General features: G+C 36.6%; 1 protein-coding gene across 1 annotated transcript; it reads right to left on the bottom strand.

The window, feature by feature from the left end:
* Positions 1-11,210: 11,210 nt before the first annotated feature.
* On the bottom strand, positions 11,211-27,210 carry LOC140141517 (galanin receptor 2a-like). The gene is made up of 2 exons (XM_072163400.1): positions 26,803-27,210; positions 11,211-13,147 (listed from the first exon to the last, which is right to left on the bottom strand). The coding sequence occupies exons 1-2, from the start codon at positions 27,158-27,160 to the stop codon at positions 12,399-12,401; spliced, it is 1,107 nt and encodes a 368-aa protein (XP_072019501.1). The 5' UTR covers positions 27,161-27,210; the 3' UTR covers positions 11,211-12,398.
* Between the last annotated feature and the right edge of the window lie 670 nt (positions 27,211-27,880).

The following is a 27,880-nucleotide window of genomic DNA, read 5'->3' as shown; positions in this document are numbered from 1 at the left end:
AGTGTAACTACCAATAAACTATACATTGCGAATAAATATCTCAAATAAAATACCATGTTTTTAATGGATTTTAACTGTAATTTACCAAACATTGATAAATGGTAAAAATAATGGTAAAACACAGAAGAGGTAAAAGGACAGAGATATGGAATTATGAATTGATATGAAATCCCTTAAGCAGCAAACATTCTTAAGGTTGTCTGAATAAGATTGTTGTATAACTCGGATGATGTGATTTCAATTGAGCAGTTTGTTACAGGTATGAATTAAAGGAGTATTTTGTGATCCTAGCATCCTCTTTTTGTGACATTTTTCAGTACATATGCACGAAAAAAGCTTATTCCAAAAATTTCAGTTGATTCCGATTTTGCGTTTGCGAGTTATGCATGATTATGTGTATTACAATGCTCCATAGACAATGTGTTGTAATTTTGTTCTGGTATAAGAGAACGAAATTCAAATTTCACGATATCTTTGCAAAACGAATTAATCTGCAAGAAATATTTTGTAAATAAACATTATGTAGCCAGAGGTTTCCAGTGGTATAAAAAATTGTTTGAGAAAAGTAGGGGGGAAGAGGCTGTGGATCACGAAATGCCCTTTTAAATGTAGACCTATTTCGCACACATTTTTCAATTCAGCTTTCAGCATGAAAATTTTGAGTATTTCCTAGCATGTCATTGGTGGTGTATTTACCAATAAATGCCAATATTTCACACCCGGTTAGTTGTGCCAAACATCCAAATTTACTAGCATTCCAAGTACTTGCAATTCAAAGTTATGAAGTTGATCTGCATCCATGGCGTTGTCTATTTAAAGACATTTCTTGTTTGGATTTAATCTCTTATTCCTGTCAAGCGTGCTGAAGCCTGTGGGTTTATGCATGTGCGTAGCGCACTTTAAACTACTGCACTTTTCCCTCTTGTCTACTATATTTCAAAAGCTTTTTTTTTGTAGATAATTGTTCAGACTTGTTTGCCGTCGGCAAATTTAACGGAACTTTTAATATTATTATGAACCCTGAAATGTGTTCATCGTCTGCTGTATCATGATATGGTTTCAGGATCTTGATCCAGACAGACATACTGCGTTCGTGGGTGATCCCATCTTGCTGTGGCTAAATACCCAGAATATTCTCTGGTCCATCCGATTGGGCAGTGAGTGTATTATGAATTATTGTGAACTGGTATTTGTAATTTCATACAACTAGTCCAAAAATTTCCACTTACTTGCAGACGTTTCGGAAACTCACAGTTTCCTTTATCGATGCTATTGTTGCAGTGACGATCTGTGTACAGCAGATGGTTGCTAAGCAGCAAAAATCATCTGCTGTACACCAGGGGGGGGGCCGGCCAAGATTGGCTGAATTTTGACGTTGTCATTGGTTTTACACGTAAACACAAAAATGTCTCAAATTATTCCAAAACTGTACGTATGTTATTAAGCACTATTTTATCAGTCTAAATCCGTTGAGGTTCGCCAGTGAACCTCATTGTAAGTACTGTTTTTTGAATGTTTTGTATGAATAACGCACGGTATGTTTATGATATATACCTAAAATTTCCCCCATTGTGTAACACGGTTCGCTTGGTCTAATGGTAACGGGTCTCGCCTGCGGTGCATAGGATCCCGAGATCGAGTCCCGCTCACTCCCGGCTATAATTTTTTTTCTTCACATTTATTTTGAATCCAAAAATATTTATTTTTATGTGAAAATTTATACATTCACTGAGAAATATATTTTGTGCATTTTTTTTTTCTGTAACGGGGCCAATAGAGCTAAAAACACAACTCAGCACGGGGCGTCCAATGTCCAGGCAGTGTTGCCGTCATATTGTCTGTTTTGTTTACGATATTGGCTGTTGCCACAGTGAATAATGTAGTCCACCATCGTCTGCTGTACACAGATCGTCTGGGAGGAGGCAGAGGATGATTTAAGCACTTCCCAGCAAGTCTTGCGGTTAGCACAGCTGTGTGAGTGAACATGACACCACTGCCCGCCCACTGCATACACACGTGCATGTTTAAATTTGAATTTGGACAGATATATTTACAATAAAAACACCTTCATCAAGTTGGTCGATTTCACATTTTATGTTATCTACAGAAGGTGTGAATTATCCTTCATGCATACATCACTTTAGATCTGAAATCGACCAAGTAATGACGACACACGGGCAATTCTAAAACAACATCTTTTGCACAGAGTTCAATGGGATTTGAAAAGTAAAGTGGCAGTTGAAACTCTAGTGATAACACTTTTACTAGGGATAACCATCAAAATTTCATGTTGACCCTATTGCTACAAAAGATTGTTTTCTGAGTAGAACTAATCAACAGAAGTATTTTGGTGGTTAAATGGTCAAAATCGGTCAAAAACTTTTCGAATTATGAATTATCAAAGTTTCCCATTCTGACCGGTCATTGGAACGAAATAAAATGACAAGGTCCAAAAATAGCAGTTGGGAGCAAAATTGGCATAAGCATATATTTAAGAAATAAAGGGTAATGCATGATCCTTTACACGAAAATAATGTGTCCGAGGCAGTAAAAACGTAAATAATGGGTGAGGCGCAGCCGAACCCTTTATTTAAACGTTTTTACTGCCGAGGACACACATTATTTGCGTGTAAAGGATAATGCTGCACCCTTTATTTCTATTCTATTACCACAAAATAGTGTGATTTAAAGAGAAAATATTTTTTGCCCCAATATTTCAAGTTGTTTACATCAAGGTGGAGTGCATACGCGTAGCCAAAGCGTATGCACATTCCAATAACACAACCTAACATTCCATTCTCCCCTATAAGCAGGTATGCACATACAATAACACACCCCTGACATTCCATTCTCCCCTACATAAGCAGGTGTGCTGTGCGCTCTGCTGTGCGCTGTGATGATAGAAGAACATAAAGTTCGTTGCCCTTGACACTTTATCGCTAATTAATGGTCTGTCACGTGACGCGTTTCAACAAATCACAGTGCGCGATTTTGAATAATGGTTCGTGGGGGTAATAGAATTACCTTTATAAGTATTATTTTTCAGGTGACTAACTTTGGAATTAAAAGTGCTCAAACCCATTACAGGTGAGCGTAGAAACAAATTCAAAGTATAGACCTCTGGAAAAGGCAACCGTTACTACTAGTTTCACAGCATACCCTCACTTACGATCATTGGGTATACCGATCATCAGACGGATAATTTGTCATGATTTCAAGTTAACACAAATGCATATACAGGTATATACATTCTGTGGTGTCAAAACCAGGACAAACCGAGCCATTCCAGCACAGTCTCTACTCCAAAAGTAGTCGAAAGTGCTCAACCACTACAAATAGTGGGGGCGTAATATAAGTATTATTTTTCAGGTGACTAACTTTGGAATTAAAAGTGCTCAAACCCATTCGACTACTTTTGGAGTAGAGACTGTGCTGGAATGGCTCGGTTTGTCCTGGTTTTGACACCACAGAATGTATATACCTGTATATGCATTTGTGTTAACTTGAAATCATGACAAATTATCCGTCTGATGATCGGTATACCCAATGATCGTAAGTGAGGGTATGCTGTGAAACTAGTAGTAACGGTTGCCTTTTCCAGAGGTCTATACTTTGAATTTGTTTCTACGCTCACCTGTAATGGGTTTGAGCACTTTTAATTCAACCTATTTGATCGCAGTGCATTGTTATGTGTGTGAGACGAACTGTCGCGGTTGATTGCAATCAAACAAACAATGTCTTATGTATTACTTTGTTCCGTGATGAAAATCGTGATGTTTTATTCAATCACTCTTGAAAAATGTATTTCCTTTGTAGGCCTATTACTTTGTTTTGTGATGAAAATCGTGATGTTTTATTTCATCACGCTCTAAACAATAATTATAGTTACATGCATTTCAAGAAAAAAATCTTATTAAAACGGTAGGCCCTATGTTGTTTAGAAAAAATGTAGAAAGTGATGATGATGATGATGTCGATGATGATGATGATGATGATGATGATGATGTCTCCAAAAGTATCCCGGTTTGTTTTTCTTGCCCTAAATCGTGCGTATCTATTAATAAGGCACTTCAATAATCAATAATCAGTCACGTGACGGCCTCCACTAACTAGCTACTAACTTGGGTTTATGGGCGCTGATATTTCATGTTCACTGTCACTTATTTATCAGAAAAGTGCGACCATTTGTCAATCACCTACAGTACCCAATTTCGGCATACTATATCAGAAACTCATCATGATGATTGCCAGAGAATAGTTAAAATGTAGCTTGTACCGTTTTTTGTGGCATCCTTCAGAAGTGAGCGGTCCGATACCAATATTTTCGGTCAAATCTCCATTCAATTAACACGGGGAGTTGGCTAGCTATGCCTTGCCCTCACTCATATTTTACAAAAGTGCGACTATTTCTGAACATCTAACCTAGCTGTAATTTTAGGTCATGTTAGAGAAATATATTTGCTAGAAGTTTGGAGAATACCTAACATATTGACTGGTTATTTTTCACACAGTGATGTTAACTAGCCAAGTGCCCATTCTTCCAACGTAGATCATTTGTAGGGGTCACGCGTCAATGGTGAGAGCACTGTGTATTGTGTATAGGAAAACGGACAGTAACTGCAGTATGAATGCTTGTAACTTTACTTCTTGAGGTCACATTGCATTCAATGAGGTGTCATAATGTGCAGAATTAGATAGTGCATCTATTAAAAAATGAATATGCCCACATATGGTTTAGGTTTTTAAAATTTGAACGGTATACGCTGCGCTAAAATTGAACACGCGCGACTCCCACTATACTATACTATACTATACGCAGGTATACGGCCTTTTCGAATAGCTCTTATGTGACCCGGTACTATGAAATTACCTTGCTCGATTTAATCTATACGCGTGCACCTGCAAAACGTGCATCGTATACCCGAATAGTATACTTCTATGCGATCGTAGCCTTATGTGACCCGGTACTATATGAAATTGCCTTGCTCGATTGAACTATATACGCGTGCACCTGTAAAACGTGCACCGTATACCCGAATAGTATACTTCTATGTGAACGCAGCCTTACCCGTACGAGAACTCGGGGAGCTGATCGGGAATGGTGTGCACTTCTTAGCAGCAAATCAGTGATTGTGGCTATCGTTGATGTGGTGTGTCTTGGGACACAGTGGCCAACGAATTAATGTAGAGTGTGCTGAGGCCTGTTGGATTATGCGCTTTAGTTCTTCTTGCAATTATTTAAAAATAATTGTTCAGATTTGTTTGCCTTGCGCGAATTCAACGGAACTTTGAACATTATTATTATATTTACTAGTTACTTTAAAGGAGTGTTTCGTGATCCTAGCATCCTCTTTTTATGACATTTTTCAGTACATATCCACGAAAAAAGCCTATTCCCAAAATTTCAGTTGATTCCGATTTTGCGTTTGCGAGTTATGCATGATTATGTGTATTACACTGCTCCATAGACAATGCGTTGTAATTTCGTTCTGGTGCACCAGAACGAAATTCAAATTTCACGATATCTTTGCAAAACGAATTAATCTGCAAGAAATATTTTGTACATAAACATTATGTAGCCAGAGGTTTCCAGTGATATAAAAATCTCAACTTTTTTTGAGAAAAGTGGGGGATGAGGCTGTGGATCACGAAATGCCCCTTTAATTGGATGAACCCTGTTCCACATTATAACAGTTCTTACACCTTCTCTGATTATAAGCTACATATTTTATTTATGTTAAATTGAAAATGTGGTGTGCAGTATATTGGGAAATACGCCAATCAAGATCCGGTCGCTATAAGCCACATTGCACCATTAGGATATCCCCTATCACATAACGTGTATTATAAGCTTATCAGGAAAACATCTCCTACTCTTGACCTAAAAATAAAATCTTTATTGTTCCACCAAATGCGAGTGGTTAGACCTTAATACAAACAGTCAACACCCACACACCCTACTATCTCTCCCTCCCCTCTCTCTCTCTCCTTTCCCCTCCACCTCTCTCTCATGCTCTCTCCCTCACTCTCTCTATCTAACTCTCGCTCTCAACCTCCTCTCCCTCTCCCCTCTCTCATCACCACCACCATCTCAAAAACAAAGGCCCTTGAGAAACGAAACCCACCCAATTTTGCCATAATAAAGCTTAACTGTGGTTAATTTGGTCAGAAACCCGTATAGGCCTACATGCATCAAAATGGGGGGGGGTATCCCCACCCTGTGATCTACGCCTATGGTCATTTACTCATTAGCTTAGCTAAAAATTACCGTTTTGGGTTATTACTCATTGGAGTCATACCTAAATTGTGAAGTGCCCACATTTTTTTTTATTTGAAGCTTGAGAGTACACATTTGAATACTTAACAATCAATAGCAATATCATAGAACACTTCGCCCCCTTTTCGGTTTTTTTTTTTTTTTTTTTTTTTTTAGTAATTCCATATTATTTGGCCGAAAAATTAAAGGAGAGGCTAGTTCGGAGCCTAGCACATTGTAATCAAAATCTGACTGAATTGCCCTGATGGATACCATAATATTCCAGGAAATTAGTCATCCAGATTTCCTTTTAAAATTTAAGCGTACTGCCACTCTGCCAGCCGTCCAGCGCGTATTATTTTCCACAGGGTCCTATGAACGTGATGAACACGCTTGACGTCGAGCGCGTATACGCGATAGTTAACGCATAAAAGGCCCGGGGTGTTCACTCCCATTGTGACCTGTACACCATCCGCGATAATAGAAACGCGTAAAAAGGGTAGTTTTACGTGGGTAGGCTCGATACGCGGGTATCGTGTTTAGGGTGTCAATTGAAAAAAAAAGGAAGCAAAATTGCAATTGCTAATACGCGGAAATAAAATTTAGGTTGTGCAAGGAATAAAATCCCTGTTTATGGTGTGAAAACAGGCGCGTGTTACTTGTTTAGGCTATCATTTTAGCCAAGGGTTAAATCCTTGTTTAGGTTGCTTTTCTAACGTTGATTATCGTGGGTGGTGTACAGGCCACATGAATTTCGTCAGTGTGACACACAAAATAAACACCATTTACTTTTAATAGATCATTTGTAAACAGCACACACCTTTGCCAGGAGCTTAGCCAGCTTTTTTGGTCGGGGGTGGACAAAATAAAATTTCTGGGGCACAGATGACAAAAATACAGTTGCATCATAAAATACATAGAGACAAAAGGATTTATTGGGACGATGTGCGCGCGTAGCGATCAAAAATTTGGTATTTTACACTATTATCGCCCATTATCAGGATAGAACGGGCTTTCTCTTTACAATGTGCACGCGCAGCTTGCAAAAATTGTGTATTTTCGGGCTGAATTTTGTTAGAAAAAGGCTCCTTGCCCTTTTTCTTTTCCTTTGACCTCCAGATCTTTTTTTAATTTTTTGTCCTTTTTCTTTAATATTTTTGTGAGGGTGTGCACTCTGACCCCCCCCCCCCCGCTGGCTACGCTACTGACCTTTGCTTCCAACAGGCATAACATAACGATTTACAACCAATCTTTATTTCATCGTTCCACCAAAAATACGGTTGAAATCCAGATTATCATCATTTACAATGTTTATAAGCTAGGACCAAAGAAGCAGTGTAGTATACCAGAACTTAATGGTCTATCGTTTTTTCATGTCATTAAATTAAGACATACCAAAGCAATAAATATCAATACCTATTACACCTATTAGGCCCCGAACAATCGATTTTGAGTTTCCCGTCACATAATTTTTGAAAACAAGTGAGGTAACTTTTTCATTATTCATTATTCATTATTTTCGTGACTTTCATTATATGACAAAATGCGAGTGTAAAACACGTTGTTATTTACAACTCACTCACTCAAAGGATGTTTGACCAAAGATATAAACTTGCAAAGAGGCTGCATGGTCAAAATTGATACCAATTCCTTTCTTTTTACCGTACTATTATTTTTCTTATTTATTTATAAATTTTGTGTGATTTAAGTACAAATTATCCAGTTGACGTTGACATGCGATATCGTCCACTGCATGACAGTACGACCACTGTTGCATATATCTTAATTGATATGTGCATGACAAAATTAAATCTTTAATACAAACGTCAGCAAAGTCCCATCAAATTGAAATCAAAATACGAAACAATTGCAATTCATGAATTGGTAAGTTTTTACAACTCCATATCGAATCTTGCGCCAACAAAATTAAAAGGGAAACCCCCACAGCGTGTTTTGTTGATGTTGAATACCGCATAGTTCTTGCAGCAATGTCATAAACACAACGGAGTTGAAATATATAATTTTTTGCTCTTTTTGTATATTAAATTTAATTTAAAACTATGTCGAATACCGGTACTATTTAAAAATAAATAATTGATCAATCGGGACAACAAATATAAAATTAACAGTATTAATATATTTCTTTAATTACCACAAACAACGATATTGTGCAAAGTCACAAACAGCACTGGAGAATAAAAAAAATCAGACATTAAAAAATATTTTTGTTCGACCGCATATTTCGTGCAACAGTGTCACAATAGAGCAGAGTTGAAATATATACATTTTGCCATTTTTGTACAGTAAAATTAATGTACAACGATACCAAGTACGGTACTATTTTAAAATATATGATTGATATTTATGAAAAGAAATCCAAAAATAACAGAATCAATATTTTTTTTTAAATTGGCACAAACATCACTATTCATTGTGCGATTTCGCGAACAGCACTGTAGAATCATTGATCTGCCAATGACAGCATTAGTCTGTCAGTCCAGTATATGATACGCACGTGGAAAAGGACTGCGACGTCAACATATTTACAAAGCGTTGCGAACCGGGCCTACAGGATCTAGGCTATCACTATGAGACGCCAATCAACCGGCCGCAATGCGTTTACTGCCGGTAGCGAAATCGATGTTTTGAATTTGATTTTTCCACTAAAATGCACGGATTTCATCGTGTTTTTTTTTCAAAAATGATAAGTTTTTATTTTTATTTATCGAAAATTGCAATAATGAATTCAAGTGCGGGCCCGAAAATGAAGTGCGGGCGGGCGACGGGAAACTCAAAATCGACTTTGCCAGGCCTTACGGCCATAAAAGAGACGAAATAGCTTTAACCATTTGTGATTACCACAGGTAGCCCTCCGAATGCAATTTACCTTTAAGGTTATCAACTTTTTTTTAGATTGTTGCGATTTGGTAGTTCATATTATCATGTGATTAGTAGTGAGCTTTGGCAAAATATTGCGTGGATCATTTCATAGCGAGCGGGTAGAAGAATTCAAATATCACAGATATACTTGGTAGGTCTTGTGGTGCTTGATTAACGCTGTAAAGAGGGCTGAAACAAGAACACTTTTGTAAAACGTATATAACTCATTATCAACAATAAATTAAGCAAGTTTTCAAAGTATATGATTTGTAGAATGAACTTTTGCAAAATATCAAAGTGTTATGTTTGAATAATATATTGATTTAGATAATGAAAATCGATATTTTGGCTGCTTCGACCAATAATGCCTAGTCTACCCTTAAAGCATATGCATTTCTACATTTGGCAACTTTACTCCACGATTCTCATGATGACGAATACTTGTTGCATGAGTGGTTGATGTCAAATAAGTGGAGTTTGATTGGCTCTAAGAATACATAAATGATTGATATTGAAATCTCCAATATTAGTATTAATTTTGATGCTAAACACAATAATATGAAATGCATCTTGGCACCATTGGACCATTTTGAAAATGTGAACCCTGATGACTCCTTTACCAGGAACGAGCAATGGATGTAATATCATGCCAGTCAAGAGCATGTAGCCTTAATGCATAAAGTATTCAGTAAGTCACTGTAAGTAGACTAAACACAATCGGAAACCATATTAGATCCGATGACCATTAGGCCCTGCTCACACTTTTGATTCAACGTCTAATATTCGATGCGACAAGTATGCGTTATTCATTGTGTTCTATTCTTTTTCCAGTCATGGTTATCTTCTAACAAACATTTTGTGGCGTAAAATTGATATTACCGGTAATATATTAACGCCAGATATTCGACGTCAATATTATACAAATATATACTGCCATGAGAGGTTCTGGTTTAAACTATGGGCCCGAGGTGAGATCAATAGTACTATTTTCCTGAGGGGCACAGCCCCGAAGGAAAATAGTATTAATTGATCTCAACGAGGGACCATAGTTTTAACCAGAACTTCGAATAAAGGCAGTATATATTTGTTTTATATACTTCATTAATATGTTCTTTGTTCATTGATTGGTTAAAAGAAAATTATTTGACGTATTTGACGTTTTGACTCTCCTAAGTAAACAGCACGACCAATTTAAGCACAACCTATATTTTGCCCTTCAAAATAATCGAATAGGCTAAAATTGGGCTAACCAATTACAGCAGCGCGAAATCACGCTATGGCAGTTTCGCGTGCGTGAACTGTTCCGTCGCATCAAATGCGCACACGCGGAAGGCATGGTCAAAAGTACTATTTACGGCTTGGAGGTACTATTTACGGTTCATCCGGGACATTGAAAATACTATTTTTGGTCATGTGATCCACTTTTAACCAATCAATGAACAAGAATATATTAATGAAGTATATAACAGGAACTATTGGCAACCCGGCCACCTGACTTTAATATTCAAAGTTACCGACCAATCCGGTTTTGCATTTAAAACACACATTGAGACAGTATCATAAAAACATGTTCTCGTGCTGCTCATCAGGTCCTTTTCGGCCGTCCCGCCACAATACAGTATTTCGATACGCCATAATTCACCAGAGTTCTATGGCACAAAATAAAATACAATTAAAACAAATAAGAAGAGTCCTGAATCTGGCAATGGACGATTCAGAAGAAAGTGAGTTCCATTCTCTAGCCGTGTTACATCGTTGGCTGATCTAAGGTATCGCGTAGGCTTCTACAAACCAAATGATCATGGAAATATCAGTGGTCCCATTACTGAACCTTGCGGAAGTCCGAAGGTGACAGTTACTGAAGGCATTATTATTATTATTAAGAATGCAAACTTTGTGTTCGTTTGGCACTTGATTATAACAAATCACAAATAAGACAAGAAGAATCAATTATAAGGAATATTATTAATTTCCCGGATGACACATTCTTCCATGTCTTCATGTGCAAATTGCGCCACATACAACTTGCTGGAAAGAAAATGTGTATAAATATTACGGATGGAATGGAAATGTTTTATTTAAAATACTTCGGGTATCGTGCAGTTTTATAGGCGGCGGAAGCGAGGCAGGGGGGCACGCCCCCTTATATTTTCCATAGAGAGGACATCCCCCTACAATCCTAATAAAAAGAAAAAAATAAGCAATAATTGCAATGTGCATATTTATTTTTTACCCCAAAACACCGTGCTTGGGGCAAACAAAAATAGGGTAAAATTGCACAATTATTGTGCTAGCTTCACGCACTTTAGCACATCGAATACCAAAATTCACTTTCATTTTGGGCTAAAATAGCACTACATTGAAAAGTTTTCTCCCGAAAATGTACAGTAAAAAAGAACAAAATAAGCTCCTTCTCCCTTATTTTTCATGCTTCCGCCGCCACTGTGCAGTTTCATGGAAGTGGAAGTGTACAAAATCGCTTTATTATCTTCACACTGTCACATTTTGTACACATTAATGTTCTCACTCTTACATTATGTATAAATTTATACTTAATACCTTAATCACTGAATTCGTAGGAACATTACTCTGCAGGTTCCTCCAATTATTCGCATTGATAGCTTTAGTTCCCAAAGAATTTATTTTTCACTGTCCCTGAATATACCAGTTTATAGAAGTTTTGTCACCAAATGCTGTGTCATGCTTGATTTTGGTTGGTCATAGTATGGTTGAATGAGTTGTTATCACCATTTTCAGCTAAAACGGTGATATTCTGTCAATGAATGATTTGTTTGAGGCGTCTCTAGCGTAAAGCTGAATTCATACTATACTTTGATCAGGTAATCGGCGGGAATTGTTAGGCTTTTACCACTACGCCAAAAGGTAGACCCATACTAAGAGTGACATAGTTGACCTGTCTGGTTTACATTGTGCGTATTAAAGAAAGTAGATAAAGTATAGGACTTGAATTAATAATTTGGGATGTTTCTGGCGAGATGTCAGAAGACAATTCTCGAAATAAAATATATTGATATTAATCCGTGATGTTATAAGGCCCGCCGATTACGAGCTGATCAAACTATACATAAGCGACAGCGATTGATTTTTAGCCAATTAGGTAGAACGCTTTTTGTTGCGTTATGAAAAGCGCGCTACCTTATTGATTCAAATACCCCTCACTCGTCGCTTAATTATTAATGTTTTCGTAGCGTATTAAAATATTGATTGTTGATTTTACTGCTTCAAAATTAACCGGAATTCTTTAGGCATCAAATGTTAGAGCCGTGTCCTCGTCTGCAGGACCTACCCAATTCCGTCCGCAAATTGCTATCTTTAAAGCTCGCCTATAACTTTTACTCTTAAACGAATATATTAAAGGATTCATACAACTATTGCAGAATGCTATTAAAACACTGAAGTGATAATACCAACTTGTAAAATCAAGGTCAAACCCACAATTGTAGGCGAAGAATATAAACTGATTTGGCGCCCAACATATTGCAAACGTAACCACTACTATGGCGAGCATCTTAATCACCTTCTTCCTGGCGTTCAGCAGCTCTAAAGACGCCTGCGACTCCTTCCCTGTACTTCGACTTAAACTCTTTGCCGACTTTGATAGGTTGATCATAATAAGAACGTAACAAATTGCCATAGTTACCAACGGTATAGCGTAAATAACGCTAAAATTACAAACGCCAAGGAAAGTTTGAAACCCAACGGTGTACCAATCTATGTAACATCCCTTCCCATTGAACTTGAACACGTAGAACATATAGCTGTTCATTGTGATGCCTGCTATCCAGACCCCTATCACCATCAGCAATATCTTTCCATTGGTAAAAAACAAGTTGTACCGTAACGGGTAGCAGATGCTGAAGTACCGTTCCAGGGTGACGCACGCTAGAGTCAATACCGAAGCCGTAAAACTCGTCCACAGCGGCCATTTTGAAAGAAGAACAGCGCACATGACACTACCGCCGACGCCGGGTGGTATGGGAATCTCAATGCCTAGATTGAACATAAAAAGAAAGAAAAGTACAGATATTTATGTAGAATCATGTCATCTATTTGCTATCATGCCCTGCGGAGCTATTATATTGGGGTCCTTTGTGATATGTTTTGTTGATATTAACCACAGAAAAAACTGGAGACGACAACTAAACACTCCAAGTGGGACCCGCAGGGCATGAAAGTAATGCGTAACCTTAAGGCGGATGTGATGCCTCTATGGGAATTGACATTTTAACTTGACCTAATATATAATCCCTTATCATCTACAGAATATTTGTTCACATGAGATGATGATGTACTCTGGAAGACAGAATAGCCAGCACCCCATTTTTATTTTCATGTGATACAACACATACTATGAATGAATGCAATGAACCGATGATGATGTACTCTGGAAGACAGAATAGCCAGTACCCCATGGTTATTTTCATATGATACAACACATACTATGAATGAATGCAATGAACCTCCTTCCTTTTAGTTATTACCATTTCTGATTTGCTCAGTTCCCCAAACTTTGCTGCCTTTGAAATTACCAATTACTATGACGGACATTTTAGTTTGGTATGAATTTTATATTGTTTTTAACAGCATGCCTAAAATGTGCAAAATAATAATAACAGTTGTGTATTAGAGATAATAAACGTTGACAAAGAAAGCAATTAAATAATGAGGAAATGATTGACTGTTAAGGGTTTTTATTGGAAATTACATTAATTAAGTTATCATTCTTTACCAATTACGATAATGTCATGGACAAGTATTATGCACAACCAATTGAATCGTGACAAAATACAATAGGACTACAAAGATGGGTCGTATTTCCTGTTAAAGTGTCAAGCCCACAAAAGGATGACCCCACATTCTCAGGCTATTTAATTGTCAAATTCTCAGTCAATATTAAATAGGTGATACAATATACAACAAATTTATGTTTACATTAGGGTTATTAAAGTTTCAAGGTGCTTGGATGAAACACGTTCCATCAGTTTCAAGGTCAAATGTTATGTCGTATAAAAATAAATTTCCTAATGATTTGATTACTTCATAGGCAAAATACGAATGAATGGCATCTCCACATCGACCTCAAACACCATCAAAATGTAGCTCATTATGTAAATTGAACCTCCTTACTCTCTTGAAAATTTTGAGTTATTACCATTACTGATATGCTCAGTACTTCAAGTTACTGATGCTGAAATCACCTAGGGAGCAGTGTGAAACAATGGTTGAGGTCTTTGCCTTTGGCGTAAGAGGTCCCGGGTTCAAATGCCCACAACAGTGGCCTAGCCAGGGGAAGGGGGAAGCTGCCCCTCCCGTGAGAAGTCTTGTCCCCATGGGATGCTTTTTTATCCATTGAGAAGAGTTTTGACACGAATGGGGTCTTCTTTGAAGTTTTTATTCAGCAGGTGTTTCAAAAATGGTAAAATCACAATAAGGTAGCGTCATGCTTAATTCTTTCGTTGGCAAGAAGAGATAAACATTAATTGTAAAGCTTTGTAAGTGGTAGACTAAAACAGTTGCAACGATCTAGAGCACGGCCCTCTTGGATAAAGGCGTATAAGTCAGAGTGAAAATGACCATCAGAGATTGAATTAAGATGTTGGGTGTCAGCATCTAGCCTCTTAACTGCAACCAATCTCTTTATCCAAGAAAGCCATCGCTTAAGATCAAGATGCAGGATGCTTCAGCCTACCATTGCAGGTAAATGTTCACCTTTAATGTATACCTGGAAAACTCATTTCTCTCTTCCCTAGTCATGCTAGTGATCTAATCATTTTGAAAAAAAAAACTACTGATCAAAAACTTCAAAGAAAACATCAAAATTCATTTCAACGAATTATTCTTTTGTACTGAAAGATGGTTGCATGGGTAACTGAGGGATCAGATACAGAAAGGAAAAGGAAAAAAACAACAACATTGAAATCATCGGTTTGAACATTACATGTATGGGATGTTGAAAAGTGTAACTTTTTCTGTAAACATCATTAATTTTGTGGAAAATGTGATTATATTTTACCAACGAAATTGGTTTTGGAAATGAGACAAATTTGGGAGGATATTCTATTTATAGATTTTCTATTAATAGATTTTTGAACTTGCTCAGTTCCGCAAGCTTTACTGCCTTTGAAATTACCAATTACTATGACGGACATTTACTGAGGACGCAGTGCCATACAGCCATAGGATTTATATAATTTTAGTTTGGTGTGAATTTTATATTGTTGTTAACAGCATGCCTAAAATGTGCAAAATAATAATAACAGTTGTGTATTAGATATAATAAACGTTGATAAAGAAAACAAAATAATGAGGAAATGATTGACTGTTAATGGTTTTTATTGGAATAAAATTGGCAAAATGGTGCTTACTGTATAACGTCCAGTGTTGTCGTATTTTGACATTAATTAAGTTACCATTCCTTGCCTTTACCAATTACGATACTGTCATGGACAAGTATTATGCACAACAAATTGAATCGTGACAAAATACAATAGGACTACAAAGATGGGTCGTATTTCCTGTTAAGTGTCAAGCCCACAAAAGGATGACCCCACATTCTCAGGATATTTTAATTGTAAAAACCTCAGTCAATATTAAATAGGTGATGCAATATACAACAAATTTATGTTTACATTAGGGTTATCAAAGTTTCAAGGTGCTTGGATGAAACACGTTCTATCAGTTTCAAGGTCAAATATTTTGTCGTAAGAAACACATTTCCCTGTGAAGGATAATAAGTAATTAATAACCAAACACGAATGAATATAAAGGTCTTATTAGTTTAGTTGGAAGAAGGGTCTATCTTGCACCATCGGAAATCAACTAAGCTATGTTAAAGAAATTAAAAAACATGTTCCTACAGATCGACAGGGGTCAGAATTGCTCAGATTTTATCAAAACCCACGCCAAAGTATTCCTCTGGTCATAACGATTCAGAAAAGTAAAAAGTCAATAAAAAGTCAAAATTGGGGAAGGGGTCAGCTTTGGACATACACGGGTCAAAATTAAAAGTGCTCCGATTTCGATAAGAAAAATGTTCTCAAATTGTTCATCATGTAAAATGAAGTCAAATAAGGAATCGTTCTCAACATCTATGATGTTTCGTTACCTAGGAAACATCGCAAAGTAGGTCTGCAATTGGGGTTGACCGTTATTATTGTCGGAATTAGCAATAACAAAGCATTCTAGATAGTACAAACTATTCCTTGAGACAATTTTCGCCAGCCCATAGGGCTGGTACCTAATTCTGAGATGGGGTTTGTGTACACTAAAGATTAGCTAAGATTATAGCCTTCTTCTATTGGTATGAATTATTTTTTTTACTTCTCGTGGTGGAAATGTTTTTGATGTCTGCTGATTCGATTTGCAAGGAAAAGAAAGTATGTTTTGCCGTTTCAACGAACGAAAACGATTGAGTATTGCCAAAGTTATGCTTGAATTAATTATGACTTAAAAAGTTATCATAGGTTAGGCCTACACATATAAACATAAACTTGTTCAGCAATCAGCATATCAAAAAATGACATGGTCAAAGCGGGGAATGATCACGAGGTCATATCAGTGGACTACTGAGCATAGCATGATGTTTGGTTGCCTGTGAGTGCATAATTGATATGTTGATAACAGATCTAATAATGTTGTAGAATCAAAATCTTCATTATATGGACCACATTGAAGTCAAAGTAATTATCTATCCTATCCTGTATCGTTTTATGGATAAAATTTACTCAAAATGTTATTGATGATATTATTGCAATCTTTAACATCAGTTTTGTCTTTTCAACGGGAAAAATCCGATTGAAAATAAAGTTTTTAGGGGCTAGCTATAATATTGAACAATATATCCCATATTTTGACATGCACTTATAGAAAATAAATAAATTATTGTCTTACTTTATAAATTATAAATACTGTAAAATGACACATAACTAAAGTGAGGCCAATTTCTATCTTTTTATTTGATTCATAAAATTACATTCAACAAAATGATTGAAGACTGAGAAAACACACAATGCAGACTATTACAGAATGGAGTAGGTAAGATGCCATGTCCATAGCTTTGCAGGAGTTTCGGACTAACAATCAACACATTCAAAAAATACAGTTTAAAAGTGAAGATTGTAGTGAATGATCAGTCCTTTATCATGTGCTTGCCACTATCTACTTTATAGTAAACTATACATTGCGAAATAATATAAAATCATTTTAAAATAAAATGTGCATGTAAGTTGAGTTTACATAGCGAATTAACTAACAACTGCAGTGTATTTCTTGATTTTAATAACAAGCATGGGTAAAAAGCAGTAAAGACAAAAATACAGAACAATTTGGAGTAATGAATTAAAGAGTTGACAGGAGTTATAGGAGTTAATGTGTTTTGCTGTTTCGGTGTTCATGTTCTCGCCATTGATGGTTTGGTGAACTGTCATGTAACATGGATGTAAGCGTGATCCTAAAAATGCCTTTCACGGTGACCCAAACTATTTACAAGACCTCTTCTGCATTGAGGCTGGCCTTCCCTTTTAAAGGGAATTTTTATTTAAATTGAAATCGGAGCATTTTTAGTTTTGACTCCTGTGTGACCAAAAATGACACCCCTTGACTTTTTTGCTTATAACTCAGGTCATACTATACTTGTTCTGAATTGTTATGACCAGAGGAATACTTTGGTGTGAATTTTGAAAAAAAATCTGAGCAATTTTGAAATTGGAACCTTGTAGTATAGAGTCTGACCCCTGTGGACCCCTTGGGACATTTTTTGATCTTTTAAACATAGGTTATCGTTTTCTACCCATTGTCTCTGATCTCGAGACGTCGATTAGAAGTTCATTTCAGAGTGTGCATTCTTCTGGTTGGCTAAATTCTTTTCTTTTCTGCTACTAATTTATCATCTTCTTCTTCTCCTTTTCCTTTTTTTCTGTGATTCATTTTTTCTTCATCATCTTTAAAGTCTTTTTATCATCATCTTCTTTTCACCTATTTCTTGCGCTTCTTCATTATCTTCTCCTTTTAGTACTATAATTAAAGACAGAGATAAAAAGAATTTATCGCGTCTGACGTCATCTGTCAATCAAACTTGTTTACAAGTGTCGTGATGATGACTTGCTGAACGCGGATTTATAAACGGGCGCCGTATTGTTAATTTTGCACCTTGAAACATGCAAGCCATCTCAAAAGTTAGGTCTTTATAGTAGGAAACTTTCTTAACCGAAGGCACCATGTCCACAATGCCTAGAAAAGCTGCTTTTTGCCTTGTAAAAGTACGAAATTTTTCGCCATTTGTTGCTATTCCTTTTCTCCGATCAGCACCAGATAGCTCGGTCTTCCTTTTACGCGCTATTAACCTTTGTAAACCAATCAAGGATCGTAATTGACAGTGACATCAGACGCGATCAATTCTTTTTATCTGTCTTTAATTATAGTACTGCATCTTCATCTTTTTTCTGCATCTTTCATTTGTACTTATACTTTACCTACTTCTCTGGAAATGTAAATTGAAACTGAACAAAAAAAGTAACAGCTATTGGCTTTCTCTGAGCTATATATATATATGTCTTTACATTGTAATGTTCCCCTTTCTCCTTGAAAATGCATTACTGATGAAAGCCTAATCATTTACCTTCTCGATGAGACTAATTAATTAGTGTGCTCTCATCTGATAGTGTTAATTAGTTAGTTGCCTTGTTCCTCAATAAACAAAGCTTGCAACGTGGTGTTACGAACGGAAATGTTCACTCTTATTCGAACCGTGGTTATACTACATATATCTTTATTACGCATACGGGCTAATCAAAACTAATGTTCGATGACGTGAAATCGATAATATGTTACGTCGAATGTCTGGTGGAAATATATTATCGATTTTACGTCATCAAACATTCATTAGAAATTAAACATTACTGGGAATAGAATGGGAATAGATTAAACAATGAAGACTAAAAAGTCTATAGCAGCCCTTAGCCATGCGTGTATTTGGGGGGGCTTTTAGGGGCGCCAGCCCCCGGGGTCAAAGTAGGGGCGGCAAAAACGAAGGGCGGCGGAAGAAGAAGGGCGGCAAAAACAGGGGCGGCAAAAATGAAGGGTGCTGCAAATAACCTCCAAAATTTAGCTTTCAGAATTAACTTCTTATTTTTTCCTTATTCGCAACGCCAAAATCTCCTTAATAAACCTGTTCCCTAAACAATTTCGTAATGAATTTCCTTGAAAATTAACTTCATAACAACAATAATAAAATTTCATCCAAAAAAAAATGGAAAAGAGTTACAAAGCAAATGTTCACAAATAAGGCTAAAAAATATGTATAATTGAACTGGATTTCAACTTTTCTCATTCTTTTAAAATCTGGAACATGAAGTGGACGCATATCGTTCTTAAATTGAGAGAGCAGTGCCAAAGGGGCATCGAATGCATGTAATTAAATGATATAGCCCAATTAATGGTGTCCGACCCGAAGGTGCTCTAGATTTGGACGCGAACACTCTTAGAAATAAAAACTCCCCTTAAAGGGAAAGCCAGCTTCAATGCAGAAGATGCCTTGTAATTAGTTTGGGTGGTGGCATTTTTAGGATCACTCTTTTTTATGATCCATCATGTTTCATGACAGTCCACCAAACCATCAATGATGAGAACATGCACACAGAAACAGCAAACCAAACAACTCCTATAACTTCCTGTCAATTAATTACTCCAAATTGTTCTGTCTTTTTGTCTTTTCTGCCTTTTAGGCTACCCTTAGCTCATTATTAATATAAAGAAATGCAGTTTTTAGTTAATAGGCTAAAAACTGCCATCCTACTTGCCTTATACATGCACATTAATTTTATATTAATTCGCAATTTATACTTAATATAGCACATTATAAAATGTATAAAGACTGATATTGTTCAATTATAACAGGCCTACATGTATATAAATTATACCCATATCAAAAATAGGCCCTGAAATTGCATCGAATTTTTCCCGTTGAAAAGACAAAACTGATGTTTAAGATATGAATTATTTCATAAATGACATTTTGAGTCATTTTAATCCATAAAACGATACAGGATATAGGATATTTTTACTTTGACTTTTACGTCCATAAAGGTTTCAATCATGTTATCAATACACTCACATCTCATGCTGTGCTGATCTCCAGGAGGTCTGCAAATGTAAATCTAAGAACGCCTGATAACAAGGATTCTATAATTTTCTTTCGTTGATATGCTGTGGAAACTATTATAGGCCTGGCATGAACTTTTAATGTCATATTTCCTTCAAACCATAACTTTTGAAATTCTCACTCGTTTTCATTCGTTGAAACGGCAAAACATACTTTCTTTTTCTTACAAATCCAATAACATGTCTATTATATATTTTCACCATAAAAAGTTCCGCAAAGTAATTCAAACCAATGCTAGTACCCCGTAATCTCTTTAGCAAACAGAGACGATCTCCGAATTAGATAGCCAGCTAACGCTGGCGATAACGCTGGCGAAAACGGTTCTAATTAGAACCTAAAATGGTTCTTTCTAGAATCCTTTCTTTTGAGGGTTCTACATACAGGACAGCCAAGAACCTTTGTGTTTGGTTTTTATATTATCGGCTATTATTTTAAAAAAAGTGCTGCCGCGTCTGAGAAAATTACACAACACAAATTGACATAAAATATGGCGGGGAAGCAATTTGGGTGGAGTTGGGCAAATTTGTAATCAATTACTTCATAGCGACAAAAGCCTACTCTTATGTTATTGCTCTAATCAGAGAAGATGTAGCGTCATTACATCTTCTCTGCTCTAATATAAAGTAAATGACAAATGTGCATCTTTCTGCCATTTGCGCCATAATTAAAAGTCAATAACGCATTTAAAATGTTTTGCTCAGTCTTTTTCCGTGTCAATTTTTGTATTATTTATAAATCCTGATAAATTTTTGATTAGCTTTTGCTTTTATTATCATTTTTGTAGCAAATTGAATGGTTCTTTCTGAATGTTTTCACCAAAGCTGTCACCAACAACATTGTAATATAAAATAGACTGAGTTTGGTTAACCACTTCGACAGGTTTATTTCTGTACAGCTTGAAAGGCTTTCAGGACTTTCTATGAGTTGTATTTCTTTGCTTTCATTCTCAAGATGATATGGTTATAAGATCCCGGGGTTAAGATGGTCAACAAGAGATAAGGACGCTTGTTTGTCGTAATCATCGAAGAATACGAAACACTGTCAATTTGTAAGCGCTCTTTAGCAAAGTCATAGTTCATTGAATTAACAACCGTTTGACAAAACGGGCGAAACAGTAACCTTTTGCACATGATTTGCAATTTAAAGAGAACTGGCCATTGGTCATTAAAATGAGGCTAATATATGGACAATATAAGTGTGCTCTTTCATTTAATGACATAAAATTTGACAAATATTGTAAGGAACACTTTTGACTTTTAAAACTTACATTTTGGTCAAAAAATGTGCTTGGATAGGAAGTTCGCCTTGCTATATTGAATTGTGTTATATCTGTTGACCTAATGGAGAAAAACGTTTTTAGGGGGAAGTGTTAGCTTTCGTTTGATATAAAAAGAAATTCTGATTGGATGAAAGGAATACTTGAGGTTTTGACAAAACCCAATCACAGAGTCCTATTTTCCACTAGATCACACACAGCTCTTATGGTGCTACGCACTCAACCGTGTAGTATAACACAGACTGCGTATTAGGCTAGACTCACTGTGCTGGAATATATGTGTGCTCGCCACTGCTCGGGTGCATCGAGGTGGAAACTGTGCGTAGATGCATTTATAAGAGAATCGTGTTTGTCAATCCTTTTCATATGAAACCAAACAAAAATATGACCTTATTATTAAATTAATAGCCTTGTTTAATAAGAAACGTCCATAAAACACCATCATATTAAATCATCTAATATAATAATGTTTTCAATTAGGAAGGCAACAATTCAGTAATAAAACTTATTAGTGTTTGAAATTGCTCACTTAATATCTCTTCCCACTTAGTGTGGTCTTTATAAAGAAAACACCATAGAATATAAAAACACTTATGTCAAACAAATGACCATTGTCCTTGCCAGACAATAACATGCGCGTACATTTGAGTTTTTATTTTTTTCAACTAGCGCCAAATGAGAGATCTGTCTATCGGGCAACGGGCTATTAGAAGAGTGAATGTCCGTGAATGGTGTTTAAAAGTAGAGAGATATTAAACCATAGATTATTAGATAATCTATGATTAAACTTTACAAACACCCCCTACCATGAGAGTGGAGTTCACAAAGGCAATGTCGGGACGATGGGCCGATTTTTGTACTTTATGCAAATATTCCACATAGAACCCCAAAGTTAATTTCAGAAAAAAAAGAATAGATCGCCATAAAAACGAAACAGTAATCTTTAGTGGAGTCTATATATGGAATTTTCATATGGCTCTATTTTCACTAAATTCAAACACATTGTTAGCGTATATAAAATACTCTGCCTTCTAAATCAGATCAATTGTACCGTGGTTGGGTATCACGAATCGTTATATAATAATTATGATGTACTGTTAATATTCATAATATTCTTTATACATAGGATGCTTCAGTTTTTACACACACATACACAAATATTTCATTGAAAACCCTCCCACTCCAGTATTTCTAAAAGGTAATCAGGGTTCCTCATCCTGTGCAATAAATAATTACCACTTAATGAATTTTATCCTTAAAACACTTTTAGAAACATTTCATTATTGCGTACATACTGCTGTCAGTGCTGTGACATAGCAAGGTTTGTTACACAACGCACAGTAGCGTAGCCAGGGGGCAAGGGGTAGGGGCAGAGTGCCCCCCTTGACAAAAATGAAAGAGAAAAGCGCCCCTCAGAGAAAGAAATGAAAGAGAAAATCGGGAAGGCATAGGAAAAGAAAAGGGGCAAGGAGCCAGATTATGGGCCAAAATAGTGTAAAATACAAATATTTTCCCTATAAGGCCCCTTTCACCCAGATCATGGGCAAAAATAGTGTAAAATACCAATAAGGTCTTTTTTGGAAGCTCAAAGACTTTACACGTATAATACCCTCCGATAATACCGGGTCAATGATGCAACCGAGATTTTTGTGTCAGTTCCTGCAGAACTGACACCTTTAGTACAGGTTTGACGATCACGTGACAATTCGAATCATCATATCGAAATATCACGTGGGTAAAAATATCAATATCGATATCAATACTATTCGTCAATTCAGCCCCAAACCAATTCGCCCACATGCTAATTCGAACCCTGTATATTGATGTACAAAAAAAGTTGGCCAAATTTAACTATTTCGTGATTTTCTCCATAACCGTTGTTTTTACACCAAATCTGTATATTTACATGCCTTGATGTCTTGCATTCGGTCACAAACCAATTCGTTGTACTTTGTGCACTTAACCCTCTATCTTTTAAACCAAATATCCTAAAGAGTCGTGTGATATGTCGAACTTTTCCTCAGGTCATAAAGAACAAAAAAAGTCAGCGTTCGCGTATCTGTACGTATATAGCGGGGTACGTAGCCGCAGTTATTGTGGCCCACACAACACGGGCTTCCGGTGAGCTGCCGGTCCTAGGAAATGGAATATTACTGATAAATATATAAAGATGGCAAAATCAGTAAACCAGTTTAAGTTACAAATAAAGAAAAGTCTAATAAAAATTACATCTAATATTTAGGCATTATTTAATGACCTCACCCATCCCCACCCATCTCCACCCCAACTATCAATTTCTTCTGTGAACTGTGGAATGTCTATATGAAATGTTATAAATATTTATATTGCTTCTTTCTTTGCATGTTCTTCTCCTCTTTCTTTTATTTGTTAGCTTTGTGTAATTGTATGTTGTAACTTAAGGCAGTGTAAGGGGGTGCTCGCTTCAGGCCTTTTGAGCATCTCCTCATTCAAATGTTGTGTCTTTTATATATATTTTGTATGTATTTTGTTTTAACCAAATATCTTAGAGAGTCGTGCCATATGTCAAAAAGGAACAGAAAAGTCAGTGGTCGCATATCTGTAGGATCATCGGTTAATGAGATATAGTCACTTTTTTGTACGTTGTGCACTTAACCCCTTGTTTTTTACTTCTGGATATCGTTTGGAGTCTAATGATTTTTCATTTTAAAGCTTATGATATATTTTCTAAACACGAAATAAAACAAAATTGACCGCCAGCCGACTTTACAGCTGTTTCGTGATGGACGGTCACATATATCCATTAACATATTAAATCGTTTATCCCTTTTGGTCAATATCGAATTGGTTTGTGGCTGACTTAGCTTGGGGCCAATGCATGAATTGGCATATGGCCAAGTCAACTGTGGACGAATTGGTTTGGGCCGAATCGACCTGCTTCCATGCTGATACCCGGAAATGCCGAAAAATTACGTACTTTTACAAGGCAAAAAGCAACTTTTCTAGGCATTGTTGACATGGTGCCCCCGCTAAAGAAAGTTTCCTACTATAAAGACCTAACTTTTGAGATGGTTTGTACGGTTTGAAGGGGCAAAATTACTATAAGCTTAAAATAACTGAGGCGCCGTTACCGCCGGGTCATCATCAGAGACTTTGACAGATGACGTCATCAGACGCAATCTCTGTCTTGATAATATCGACATGGACTATATATACATGTAGAGCACGTAGTGTGATGGACTGGAAACTTCACGCATCGATCTGAGGACAGCTTTCAAACATAAGTCTTGATAGTAATACGCTGTTTTAATTAGCCTATATCTGGTGGCAGCAGCATTTTTCTACAGTCACGTGATAATGGCACCGGCGGATAATACACGGGGGAAGCCGACGGTGTCCACATCTTTTTTTTTTCTTTTTTTTTCAGCTTTTTGTATTTTATCTGTACTTGGAGCTGGTGGGGGAGAGAAAGCATAAAATACATTCAGGAAAAAATACAACTCGAACCAAAGATCAAGGCTCCATTTCAAATTTAACCCTAAAAAATCACTCATTTTTGAAACCGGACGTTGTTCAAATTTGCGCCAACACTTCACCTCTGAAATAAAATATTGGGATTTTTCTCAGATTCCTTCATGTAGACACTTGCCAGAAGCAAATGAGCTGAAAACGGGCGAATTTTGACAATTATCTTGAAAATAAAGCCGCAACAAGCTCAAATAAGCGGTGGACTATTTTAACCGAATTTCACTGGTAGGCCTACATAAATCGTGGAGTGATTTGGTGGTGCGCCCTCTGAAAAGATTTGAAGAATAGAAGGCTGACGTTGCGCCAAAACATGTGGGCCTATTTAATGATATATGAACTACCACTCATGTTCTTGTCAGCGCTACAGTGCAAAACTTCTCTTTAACATTACATTCAAATAATAATTACATTGTAAATTGGAACTGACACCAATTTTTTTCAGGAATACTTGTTTGTTTTGTTTTTGCCCCGAAAATGTTATTTTGCCCTTACCCCGACCAAGAAAGCTATTGGATACGCCCCTGATAACGCATCTCAGAAAGAAATAACGTTTCATATACTTATTAACTACAATTTTATGGACAGCTAATTCAGATTTCCAGAGAAACTGACGGATTCAAAAATATGCGTAATTTAATATAAATCAAATACATCTACATCTACCAATTCGTTAAGATACGTGGATGAAAGCATACATTAAATTTGTATAATAAAGTTTCCAATTATGATATATCCATTGTAGCAATAAAAACCTATTACAACTGAAAGTGCTTATTTAACGTGTAGTATAATATTACTTTAGTCGTTTATTTATTAAAATAAATCGTCACTCTTTCAAGTACATAATATAGACCATAATAATGGGAGGATGTTTGTTCCCAGCACCGGCTGCAGTTTTCCAGGTTATGTGATTTTGCCTAAAATCTTTGCTGACATGATTATCGGGCTTGTTACGAGTCGAGCCATTTTGAAGTTGAGTCGAATCATTTGGCTTTATTTTCAGCTCGATTCAAGCCGATTCACTGTACAAATTCAATGGGTCGAGTTAATAAACAAAATAAGTCGAGTCATCCACATCATTTCACGTGTATGACTCGACAAGTCTGCTAATTATTGTTCTATAATATATGTGGTACAAATGTTGGGTACAAATGTGATTCTGGGATTTGTAATGTCTCCTTAGCAAAAAAGGTAAAATCCTCAGGTTAAACAAAGGCGGAAACATTGCAGTACTCAGAGTACTGGCACAATACTGGCCCCGGATACTGGCCCAATAAAGTACAATACTGCCCCTCTGTATTGGGCCAATAAATGTTTGCACACCGACATTGAACTGGGCCAGGAGTGGACAATGCTAAGCTGGACAATATTATATTTTATGGCTGAACATGCCTGTGTGTGGGTTAAGACTTAAGAGAGTGAGAGTCATGATAGAGTAAGAGAAAAAGGGGGACAAAGAGAGAGCAAGCTTGAAACGGTATTTTTTACTTGTCTAGTTTAGCACCCGAGGCTGACCCAGTTCAACGCCGGTGTGCAAGGATTTATTGACCCGATCACGGCGCCCAATATTGGCCCAGTTAAGTAATGTATGCTGGGGTAAATACTTTTTTTCGGGCCTTTTTTGTGCTCCAAGCAGTATTTGTAATGAAAGACAGAGATATAACTCGTCATTTCCATCATAACAATAGCGTAAAGTAAACTTACCTAAATGTAACGGAATTAAGAACACGGAAGTAATGAAATCACATCCAGCCAGCGATACAATAAACACGTTAGTCTTGGTTTGCATCTTCTCCACCCTATATACAGTAAACATCACCAGAAAGTTACCCACGATACCGAGCACCGATATCCCGCCATAAATGATCCGAATAGACAGTTGGTTTTCCAGGGATTGTTGGTCCGATGACCAACCTATTGCGTAATCTTCATCAGTTGTCGCATCTGGCTTGATATTCCCGTTTGCTTCGGAAGCAAGTTCTGTTGGGAAATAGTTTTCATCCGTCGTGTAGTCTGTCCCCGGTGTCCATTCGGGAGTTGTCATTATATCAGTGAAATTCATATTGAAATTTCAGGTACAGATGCTGCAACTTTGATTTATTTTCAGTCAATACACTCTGGAAAAATAAAGGATAAGAAATCGGATATAGCAACGTTTGCATATTATTTTTTATGATGTGATGTGCCCTGAGTAATTTAATTTCATTATTTAAATTTGTTTACAAGCTGAAAATATGTGATGAGAAATATGAGACATATATAATTTTAGATTGTTTGGGGAAAACCCTCTTCATTTCTAGACGATTCTCTTTATTAAGAATCTTGGGAAAATCCCTTGGATTGCGAAATGGATAGGATTTAGGAATCACCCACAGGAAGTGTTATAATGTGACAGAATGGTCTATTAATAGATTTTTGGTTTTCTGGTGTATAAAAGCTGGATGCATGGAGTTTGCACTTTACAGAATGTCAGGAGGGATTGAAAACTCTACATGATTGTGTTGGTCGTCATTGTGCTTCAAAAAGAGGTGCATTTTTAACCAGTTTACATAGCCAATAATTGAGCTATTTTTATACAGCAACGAAGGAGATTTCGAGTACACAAATGTGTCTGTCGAATTGCTGGAGCCTGGTTTATAAAACAACGCATCTGTCAAACACAGTGGAGCAGTGTTAAAGAAGCCTGTTAAAGTTAAGTGTTTGGAGATCTGCGCTAGGAGTTATGTGTTAGGATAACGGCGCAAGGAGTTAAGTGATTGGATAACGGCCCAAGGAGATAAGC

The sequence above is a fragment of the Amphiura filiformis genome, chromosome 19 (assembly GCF_039555335.1).
Source record: "Amphiura filiformis chromosome 19, Afil_fr2py, whole genome shotgun sequence".
NCBI classification, from domain to species: Eukaryota; Metazoa; Echinodermata; class Ophiuroidea; order Amphilepidida; family Amphiuridae; genus Amphiura; species Amphiura filiformis.
The sequence above is the reverse complement of the archived record's forward strand: the minus strand, read 5'-3'. Positions and strand labels throughout refer to the sequence as shown.

Excerpts from the sequence above, each read along its gene's own strand:
- LOC140141517 (XM_072163400.1), bottom strand. The coding sequence starts at position 27,160 with ATGAATTTCACTGATATAATGACAACTCCCGAATGGACACCGGGGACA. Across the intron at positions 13,148-26,802 it reads CTTAATTCCGTTACATTTAG|GCATTGAGATTCCCATACCA; the intron begins GTAAGTTTACTT and ends TGTTCAATCTAG.